The 11,628-nt window shown below is 35.8% G+C and overlaps 1 protein-coding gene across 1 annotated transcript; it reads left to right on the top strand.

The window, feature by feature from the left end:
• Nucleotides 1–7,175: 7,175 nt before the first annotated feature.
• On the top strand, nt 7,176–8,138 carry LOC102813983 (putative olfactory receptor 2B8-like). Its single transcript, XM_006872854.1, has one exon. The coding sequence runs from the start codon at nt 7,176–7,178 to the stop codon at nt 8,136–8,138; it is 963 nt and encodes a 320-aa protein (XP_006872916.1).
• The last annotated feature ends 3,490 nt before the right edge of the window (nt 8,139–11,628 follow it).

Raw genomic sequence — 11,628 nt, 5'->3', positions numbered from 1 at the left:
AGCATGACATCTTTCTCCGGCGACTGTTCTCTCCTGACAATATGTCCAAAGTATGAGACACAAAGCTTAGCCATCCTGGTCTCCAAGGAGCACTCTGGCTGCACTTCTTCCAAAATAGATCTATTGGTTCTTTTGGAAGTCCATGGCACTTTTAGTATTCTCCTCCAACACCACAACTCAAAGGCATCAATTCTTCTATGATCTTCCTTATTCACTGTCCAGCTTTCGCATCCATATGAGGTTATTGAAAATACCATGGCTTGGGTCAGGTGCACCTTAGTCCTCAAGTTGACATCTCTGCTCTTCAACACTTTAAAAAGTTCTTGTGCAGCAGATTTGCCCAATGCAATACGTCGTCTGATCTCTTGACTGCTGCTTCCATACTGGTAGGAGTATAAATTATTCCAACACTTCGGAAACTGGTTGGTACTGTAAACCATTTAAATCAACAGATTCATTCTTAGGTATAGACCCAAACAAATGTTTACATTTGTTCACTAAAACACATGTGCAAAAATATCAAAACTTTTTATGGTGGTGGTTGTGTGGAGTAGCTTCTGACTCATAGCAACCCCATATGAGGTTTCCAAGGCTGTAAATCTTTACGGGAGCAGAAAGCTTCATCTTTCTCCCATGGAACAGCTGGTAATTTGGAACTGCAGATCTTGAGATTAGTAACTGGATTCATAACCACTACGTAAAACTACCAGCTGTTCCATGGGAGAAAGATGAGGCTTTCTGCTCCCATAAAGATTTACAGCCTCGGAAACCCTGTAAAGGGTCGCTATGAGTCAGAACCGACTCCACAGCACATAGCAACAACAACAACATGCTACACTATTTATAATAGCTCCCAAACTAAACTACCAAATAAGAAAAAGTAAATAAATTGTGCTATATTCACAAATGTAAATGCAAATGGTATTGAGAATGGTACATGTGATAGCAGAGCTGACTTCTACAGACTTGTTGAGCAAAAGAAATCAGACACAAAAGAGTCTATTCTAGGTGAACCCATTTTTCTGAATTTAAAAACAAATAAGCATAATTTATGATATTAATACTCAAAACAGTTCTTATATTTGAGGGAATCGTGACTGAGAAAGGCAAAGGTAAATTTCTCATTTGGTGAATATATTCCAACTCTTGACTCTGCCTACTTTGTAAAAAGTTCATGGCGTTTTATGTACACCTGTGATTTTTATATTTATTTGCACATGTTATCATTTAAAAGAAAAAAATATAACAAGCCAAGTCAAACCACAAATGACAATAATCCTGTTCATATCATTGACAAAAGACCAATCTCCCTAATTTGAATTTTTCCTTGGAGCTTGAAAATGCTCCTATACTAAAGTGTCCGTGTATAAATAACAAGGATAGGAAAATGACTTAGAGAATAGATTGATTTGGAATCCAGGGTTTATCCTATAGGATGGAGAGAATTATGTAGAATTCATTTGGTTTGTAAGCAATTTATGATGCCATCTTTCTTTTTTTCCCCATGACCCAAACTCCTATATCCATGACTTTTGCTTAATTGCAACTGGGAGATTGGATCCCCAAGGTCAAAATTTCTAGCAAGTCCCATCTTAAAGTCACTATAATCCCTGAGGAATAAAGAACAAAGAGACCCTAGGTATTCTTGTATTATTTCAAATATAGAATAATAGATGTGTAGAGTACATTGTATTGGGACTTAGATGCAAAAAAACTATAAAGAGGAAATCATTACCTTACAGATGCAAAAATGGAACAAAATTGAGAGGTAAGTGGAACAGAGCAGAATCTTGGAGACACTTCTTGGAGAGAACAAGGAACCCAAGTTTTTTAAAAAGGGAAATTACTTTTATTTTTGGTCCTCATTTTGATATTAGTGACAGAAAATTATGTTTAGAGGACTGTCATTTTGACAAGGATTTTGTTTTGTAGAGATTGAGATTGTAAACAGAAGGAGAGAACTGTGAAGTACAGTATATAAAAACAAAGTTAAAAACAATACCTATTATTTAGAGTAAAAGGAAAATGAACAATGATATTTAAATATTTTAATAACAAGAGTTAGGTATTGCACTTGTTGTTGTTGTTGTTATTATGTGCTGTGGAGTAGGTTCTGACTCATAGTGACCCTGTAGAGGGTTTAGTTTTCAGTAATTTCTTTCTTTTAAATTTACGTAATTATTCATTATGAGAAGAACTGACATAGAGGAAATTTATGTTTAACAATTCCTCTAAAGCATGAATTGGTTTCTTCCTTCAAACCAATGCAAATTTGATAAGCGATCTATTTAGAAGATGGGAAGTGACTTAAAGAATCAAAGGATCAGGCTCTATTTACCAAGTAATCAATTTTCTAAATATCTGTAAGTTTTCATCTAGAAAGAGATATTAGTGGAGTGAGAGGTACTACATGGTCATTTGTGTTAGCATGTTGCTGTTGTTGTTGTTGTTAAGTGCCATCTAGTCAGTTCTGACTCATAGTGACCCTATGTAGGGTTTCCAAGGAATGGTTGATGAGTTTGAACCATCAACCTTGTGGTTCAAACAGACCTTGCGATGGAGTGGTTATCCTATGAGACAGGCACTTCACTTGATTCCAAGGCCAAATTAGATATGCAGCTGACTCACAATTGTATCCTAGTCTATTGAAGTTAAAGAGTATACTATTAAAGAAAGCGCAAGGAAATGCTGTTTGAATGGATGTAGTGAGACACTTCTTTAGGTGAGTGTTATTGCCGTTAAATGCTGTTGAGTCCATTCAGACTCACACTGACCCTGTATAGAGTTTCTGAGGAGTGGCAGTGGGTTTGGACCACTGACCTTGTGCTTAGCAGTCTAGTGCTTATCCTATAAGTGCCACACCAGAGGTAGGATATAAAAAACTATTTTCTGAATACACCTTCAGGTTAGAAGTTTAGTTTCAAAATTGTAATAAAATGCCATTTTTAACAGTATTCTTTCCAAGAAGCAGCATTAAAACCAGAATGTTTCTCTTTTTTATTTTTCTAAAAGTAACAGTGAATCTTTTGAAGAGGTGGACATAAAGCTGGCCATCAAATAAATTTTGAATTAGACGAAATCTGGTTTTGGTGACCTATTATTTATACTTCCATTGCTTTGCCACCATTCATGATGCCTCTCAGGTCTGGGTGTTGTCCAAATGGTTACCCATGCATATACATTTACATATGTAGTTGATGATATCCTTTTTCCATACAAAAATTATCAGATTTATATAAAATGAATCATGAATCATGAATGATGTATACATGGAAGCAGTATAACTTTTAGCCAGATAATACACTAACTAAAAAGAATTAAACTTTCAAAATTTTCTTGTTTCAAATATATTTATTTATACTATTGATATGTACATTGAGAAATTGATGACTAAAATAAAGCATTATTTAGTTACCATGGAAAGATTACCATAACAAAAATAATAAATTTTATCCATTTTTTTTGCTAAAAGTGTTTTACATCAACTCATGTAATCGTTGTAGCAATCCCCAAGTGTTGATTATGTGAGTCAATTACCCAAGAAAGTAAAATGACTATAAACAGAATATACGAGTATGAAGCCTTTACTTTCAGAAGCTACCTCTTAGAATGATTCAATCATGGGTTTTGAGAGGGAAGATTTAAAGCATAAAATCAAATATGTTGTATGGTAATATAATCAAAATGAAAATAATTTCTTATAACCAGAATAAGTCAGAATTAAACAGGGAATGCTCCTTTGAGGCGGTGCCTTGTTTAATAATGTTGTTGTTATGTGCTGTGGAGTCGGTTTCCACTCACAGCAACCCTGTATAGGGTTTCCGAGGCTGTAAATCTTTACGGGAGCAGAAGGCCTCATCTTTCTCCCACGGAACGGCTGGTAGTTTCGAACTGCTGACCGTGAGATTAGCAGCCTGATTCATAACCACTGCGCTGCCAGAGCTCCTTTGTTTAATAATATAGATCACATATTTGTTAATTATAAAATAAATGCCTGTTTATTGAATAAAATCTAGAAAAACAAAACACAAAAAGTCATATAATAAAAATCACTAACCATCTAAAACCTAGAGATAATCCCAATAATCACTTTTGTTATGTCTGCTTATGAATTTGTCTGAATATATTTAAATATATTTAAACTTGGGGGAAATTTTCATATTTTTTGTTATGCCTGTTTTATAGCACTGAAATATTATAAACATGTAAAAAGCATTGCATATTTAAAATTATCTTTATTAACTGCATAGTATTCTAATCAGTGGATAAACAAGATGTAGTCAACAATCCTCTATTCTAAAACATAAAGATGATTACTAATTCTAATACATCAATAACATAAATACACAAATGGTGGGGATCTTAGCACATGAATATTTATGAGTAATTGATTATATATGTAAAAAAAAGAACATAATTATTATATCATTTGAAAATAGCATTTCCTGTATCCTATTTAATTCTTGGAGATGTTTATTCAGTTTTTAATATGAAAGATTTAATCATATTTATGTAGTGCTCTTTTGACCTTGTACATTTATTTAACAACTATTCACTTTATGAATCTAATTTAATGAGATATTTGAGTATTTGAATCATATGACAGTAATTATGGGCAAGTTGTACTAATATATTTATTTTTCCCAATATTTTGACTCTATTTCATTTATTATTTCATTGTGCTGGCTAGAAAGCAACTCACTATTCTTTCTAGAGTACAGTCCTGCTGTGTCATCTGTAAATTCAAACAAAAGATTGACCTTGAATTCTGGCTTACAGGTATTTGGAAATGACAGATTTTGGATCTTTAAAAACTAGTGAAAAATGTTATAAAGAATATATATTGCTAAGTGAATGCTTGTCTATCTGTACATTATTGTTGTTGTTATTATTAAGTGCCATCTAATCAGTTCCAACTCATGAGCAACTCTGTATAGGATTTCCAAGGAGAAGCTGGTGAGTTTGAACCTTGTGGTTCTAACCGACCTTGTGGTATGTGCTTTGTGCCATCAAGTTGTTTTGGACTCATAGTGACCCTGTATAGGGTTTCAGAAGAATGGCTGGTGGATTCGAACCGCTAACTTTGTGATTCAACTGAAAGCCGCCCTTTCAGTTCAGTGCTTATCCTACAGTGCCACACCAGGACTCCATTCTGTGCATCAAAGGTTTATTCATTAATTCTTGTGTAGTTAGGGGTACAGGGCTTTCTCTTAAGCAGGTTAGGAATTTGATGACTGCTCTGCCATTCACCAGCTATGTGATTGTAGGCAAGCTATTCAAACTTTCTGTAACGCAGTGTCCTTGGGTATAAAATCATATATTTAGTGAATGTGTAAGAATTAAATTAGATGCTAAACATAAAATACAACAATTGTTTTTGTTATTGTTATTTAATATTAATACATATTTTTGTACATAATACAATGTTTAAATAAAAACATTCTCACTTGAATTATGTATTTTATATGTATCTTCCTGATGAGGGAAGCAGAGCACATAGATAGTTTGTTATTACATATTTGGTAATTGTTACACCCAGGGCTTGCACCAGAGACTTGTTTAATATTTTTCATAGCTCTTTCCACTTTGAGACATAAAGTCCAATTATAGATATGCTTTCCCAGACAACAAAACATTATATTATACTGAAGATTTTTTACTGGAAAATCTGTTTTCAGCATTTTTTTTCTGCCAGGAGGTATGGTCAAATGGAGCAAATGGTGAGATCATCATAGAAGTTATAAACATTTTTTTATGGTTCATGTTATTGGAGATAAATATGTATTCTATTGCATACATATAAATGTTTTCTACATAAGCAATAAGTAAAAATATTTGTGTGATTCATCCTAAGTATGTTAATTCCTACTAATTGTTGTTGCTCAGTGCCCTTGTGTTGGTTCTGACTCATGGTGACCCCACATGTTACAGACTAGAACTGCTCCATAGGATTTTCTTGGCTGTGATCCTAAGGAAGCAGATGGCCAGGCTCCATGGATACCTCTAGATGGGTTCCAACCACCTGTCCTTAGCTTAGCAGTTGAGTGGAAAGCATTTGTGCCACCCAGGCATCTGCCTTGGTTAAATATCATAACAAGTAGTACTAAAGAAGCTCCATGAATGTATAGCATTGGGTCTTTGAAATTTTATCCAGATTAATTTAATTATAGAAAGAAGAAATATGATACAATTTACCTTCCCTCATGTATAGTGCATGAGTGATAATTTCCATTTAAGGAACCCTGCGGGCACAGTGGTTGAACTCGTGACTGCTAACCAAAAGGTGGGTGGTTCAAACACACCAGTCACTTCATGGAAGAAATATGTGACAGTCTGCCTCTGTAACGATTACAGCCTTGGAAGTCCTATGGGGCAGTTCTACTCTGCCCTCTTGGGTAACTGTGAATCAGAATCTACTTGACAAAAATGTTTTTTTGTTTATGTTGAAATTTTCATCTGCTATAATGAAGGCACTTAATAACAACATAATAGAAATGCCTTAAAAAGCAGTAAGATAATTAAGTGAGCTGAAGCAGTGAACAGTGAAGTGAATGGAAAGGAGTTAAGTTAGTAACCATAGTGAATAAATTAGAGCTTTAATGATGCTCTAATGAAGCTCACTAGCTCCTCCTTGGAAACCCTATACAGGGTCGCTATGGGTTGAAACCGATTCAATGGCACTTAACAACAACAATGAAGTACATATGGAGTTCTAGTGTGGCACTGTCTGTTAATGCGCTGGACTGCAAAGTCTGTTTGAACTGCAAGGTTGGTGGTTCAAGCTCACCAGCTGCTATGGGTTGGAACTGACTCTATGGCACTTAACAACAACAATGAAGTCTCAATTTTTCTCAATCTTATCAGATCCAACACCATTTTATAACAAACGTTACTATCTTAACTCTTGTAATATCTCCTTAACTTTGTACACTCTGAGTTTACTAAATGAAAGTCATAGACATGGTTTTCAAAATGCAGATAAATAATTATTAGTGCTCATTCTTAGTGAGATAGTAAAAGTAAATACAAATATTGACTATTTGTTTTCTTTCAGCATCTCCTATCCAGTTCCTATGTTGAACAGAGGTTCCTGAGCCAAGATTAAATTCTAAGCACTGGATAACAAGGTTACCAAAATTCTGACCTCAGTTTTTCCAGCAGGTAGTGTCACCACCATGAGCAGATTCAACAATACTTTCCATCACCCCACTGGCTTTGTTCTTGTGGGCTTTTCTGAATGGCCCAGACTAGAACTGATCCTCTTTGTGGCTATCTCCATCTTCTATATAATGACAATCATTGGGAATTCAGCCATCATTATCTTGTCTCGTCTTGACCCCCGACTCCACACTCCCATGTACTTCTTTCTGGCTAATCTTTCCTTTCTGGATCTCTGCTATACCACCTCCACTGTACCCCAAATGCTGGTAAATATCCAAAGCTACCGGAGAAATATCAGTTACGTGGGCTGTGTAGCTCAACTTTTCATTTTTCTTGGTCTAGGATCCACCGAATGTGTACTTCTCTCAGTAATGGCCTTTGATCGTTATGTAGCTATATGTCGACCTCTCCATTACACAGTTATCATGCATTCTCGACTCTGCCGACAACTGGCAGCAGTGGCATGGGTGACAGGTTTCAGCAACTCCTTGGTGCAGACAGTGTTGACTTTCTTGTTACCTCGTTGTGGTCAATATCGGGTAGAGAATTTCTTCTGTGAGGTTCCTGCTATGCTTCAATTATCATGTGTTGATACATGGATTAATGAAGTGGAAATGTATGCAGCTGTGGTGGTCATCAAGGTTATCCCAGTTGGATTAATTCTATTCTCTTACATCAACATTGTCAGAGCTGTAGTAAGGATTCAGTCACCTGAGGGGCGAAAGAAGGCCTTTAACACATGTGGGTCTCATCTGCTGGTGGTCATTATGTTCTATGGTTCAGCCATTAGTGGTTATGCATATATGGCACCCAAGAGTAGCTCAGCCAAATTGAAGGGCAAGCTTCTTGCACTCTTCTATGGACTTATAACTCCAATGCTCAACCCCCTTATCTATACCTTGAGGAACAAGGATGTTAAAGGAGCAGTAAAGAAGCTACTAGGCAGAGAACAAGAGCAAGGGTGGAACATGGCTTAGGAAAATGTAGTCCTCTCATAGTTCAAATTCTACTTTCTCATTTTTAGAAAGTCATTTGCCAACTGCCATCATTCTCTGCCCTCCCCCCCACACACAAAAAATGTGACTATTTTTTAGCTATGGAGTCCTGATGTGATGCTGTAAGATAAGTGCTAGACTGCTAACTTCAGGTTGGTGGTTCAAACTCACCAGTTACTCCTTGTAAAATTTACAGTGGGTGACTATGAGTCAGAACCAACTCCATGGCACTTGACATTTTTACCTAGGTATATTGTAGAAAGTCAAATATTGATTATTCATCTGAAAGGGAATGAAAATAATTGTGACTCGTGCCAACCCTGTGTCTATCAGAACAGAACACTGCTCCACAGAGTTTTCAGTGGCTGATTCTTCAGAAGTAGATCCCCAGGCCTTTCTTTGGAGGCATCTCTTAGTGAACTCAAATCTCCACAGTTTTGGCTAGCAACCATGTAGGTTCCATACTCTATAAGTATGGAAACAGTTCTAAAATGGATAATGAATATTCATAGAATTTAGCAAAATATTGTGTTTGTTTGCTTTTCTAATTAATTTTAAAAATTAATAATCAATTATGATTTACTATCAATTATTCTGAGATTTGTTAAAATTGAAGGATTGATATTACTAAATTATGTCACAAAATGATCAGATAATAAGAGGTCACTTCATTTTCTCTTTGCATAGTCTTTTTTTCTGCTGTTGTCAGTATGACTGTTATATGAAAGGACTTCAAAAATTTGATGGGAAAATGGAATGAAAAGATAATGGATGTTTTCCACAAACTTTTGGAAGCCCCTCATGCAGCTAATTTTATTTGCATCACTATTAGGATGGGACATCCTCAGATGGCCAGGTGCATGATGTCATTATCTATACTGTTCTGGAGAAAATAGAACAAATTCTTATTTCTACAGGACAGTCTAATATAAACAGCTCTGTGTAATGCCTCTCCTTATTTGTTCACTTATCTAATCCATTTAACAGCCTCATAGTATGTTTCTTTAATTGTACACCTCATTATACAGAAGTTTGTCCTCTTGGTTAGGATATGGAAAATGTATATATGTCTCTTGTTTAATGACCTTTGATCTAAAAACATTTTATTGCCCAATCAGTATATATTTTCTTCTTGGTGCTCAATCATGTTTTACCAGCATTATAATAGCTATTCTCAGCTGGCCACATGGAAGAATAGCAATTTTAACTCTAAACTGAAAGGCAAGTTGTGTCCGAGTTTTTGTGTGTGTATGTGTGTGCTTTCTATACACAAATTGTTGTTGATTTTCTGTGTTGTTGAGTTGATTACAACTCATAGTGACTCTGTATGACCTAGTTGAACTGTCCCATAAGATTTCATAAAGACTCCCATCTTTATGCGTCAGACTGCAACGCCAACTACAAAGTTGGTGGTTCAAGCTCACCGGCTGCTCCTTAGAAACCCTATACAGGATCGTTATGAGTCGGAACTGACTCGATGGCACTTCATGACAACAACAACAATCTTTATGAAAGAAAATCTACAAGTCTTTCCTAACAGAGCCTCTGGTATGCTTGAATCACTCTCTTTTGGTTATTAGCCAAGCACTGTGCTATCAGGATTCTTTATTTTATCCAACAATCATCATACAATAATGCATAGTCTGTGAAAATGGCATCATGCAATAATAAAGAGTCTGTAAACAGAGTATTGAGGATACACAGGAAAGTTTTACAGACTCTATGTTATTGTATGATGGTTCCCTACCTCTAGGAAAAGGTGTCTGGACTTGACACAATTTAGAGTCTTTTGCATGTACTGTGACAATGATCCAAATATCTAAAAGATCAGCCCCACTTATTAAATTTTAATCATGTATGTTCTTACCTTCTTGGACAGATTCTAGAGTTCACATTAGAAACAGAAAAGAAAGGATAGATTGAACAATCATGTAAGTGAATCTACAGTAGAAAAATAGGAAAAAGCATCTCCCCTCAAAGAGTGTAATGCAATAGGTCATTTTATTAGTGATGACAGACACTTACCCTTTTTAGATATGCTTCATCAGTAGATGTACTGTACATTTCTTCCCAAAGAGTATGGAAAGTGAGCTGAGTGAAGATCTGATCAAATGTTTATCGTGTTTTGAGTAATATTTACAAGTTTGATTTTTTTATCCTCTATGTGGCGCTGTAGGTTAATGTGATGGACTACAAGATCCGCTTCAGCTTAAACCGCAGTGTCAGTGGTTCAAGCTCATCAGCGGCTCCTTGGAAATCCTATACTGGGTCGCTATGAGTTGGAACCGACTTGATGGCACTTAACAACAGCAATTCTAAATCTTATATATTTAAATACTATGAAAATATAAATGTCTTTGTTTTATTTATTTCATATATATGCTTTACAGTATTTCAGAAGTATATTCAGAAGACAGAATTAGGTTTCAAACACTACAAATATCACAGCCTCAGTTCCTCTCTAGGATAACTTTAGTATCCATCGTTTTCACACATTTCCATACAGTATTTTGTAGTATTTCACAGTTTGGTAGAGGTAGTGGGGAGTAGATTTTATGATTAACTCTAGATCTCCACATATCCTGATCTCTGGATCCTATCTTTATTAGAATGAAAGTCGATGTTCAGGTGAAAGGAGCTGTTAGTTATCATTAGATTGAGTTAGCTAAATCGTTTGGTGGTGGTGGTTGTTACATGCCCTTGAGTCATACTCATAGAGACCTTATATGGGTTTCCAAGGAGTTTGAACCACTGAACTTGCAGTTCACAGTCCAGTGCTTATCCTACAACTCCATACCAGGACTCCTATATAAGATGGTAAATATTTTGAATATCACTCTTGCATGCATGTTATTGTTGTCAATTTGACTCAGAGTGACCCTTATATGACAGGGCAGAACTACCCACAAATTTCCTAGGTTGCAATATTTACAGGAGTAGATTGTTTAGGGCTTTTTTCCCCAGGAGCTGCTGAATGGATTTGAACCGTTGACTTTTTGGTTTCTAGCCTGGCTCTTAACTATTGTGGCACTAGAGTACCTTTTGCATATATGGACCAGTAATTTTTGGCTCCATCTCTTGGTCACATATAGTAACTATATTTAAAAAAAGAAGTTTATCAAGTTGATTTTGACTCATGGTAACTCCCTGTGTGCCAGAGTAAAACTGTGTTCCATGGGTTTTCAATGTCTGGTTTTCAGTGGCTTTTCTTCTGAGGTGCCTCTGGGTGGACTTGAACCTCCAACCTTTCAGTTAGCAGCTTGGTGCATTGACCATTTCCACCATCCCATGACTGCATGTTAACAACAACTCTGAGAGATTTTCATTAAACATATTTGCTCTTTGAGATTATGTGGTTATTGTAATACTTAAGTGATAATCTTGCCATATCTCAAATTTCAAGGACAATGTTGGTTATAGGGCTTTTATAGATACTCTTTATCCCTTCCATTGTTAATATGCTAAATGTATT

The sequence above is a fragment of the Chrysochloris asiatica genome, unplaced genomic scaffold, assembly GCF_000296735.1.
Source record: "Chrysochloris asiatica unplaced genomic scaffold, ChrAsi1.0 scaffold00213, whole genome shotgun sequence".
NCBI classification, from domain to species: domain Eukaryota; kingdom Metazoa; phylum Chordata; class Mammalia; order Afrosoricida; family Chrysochloridae; genus Chrysochloris; species Chrysochloris asiatica.
The sequence above is the reverse complement of the archived record's forward strand: the minus strand, read 5'-3'. Positions and strand labels throughout refer to the sequence as shown.

Bases quoted from the DNA above. Each gene is read 5' to 3' on its own strand.
- LOC102813983 (XM_006872854.1), top strand. From the start codon at position 7,176: ATGAGCAGATTCAACAATACTTTCCATCACCCCACTGGCTTTGTTCTT.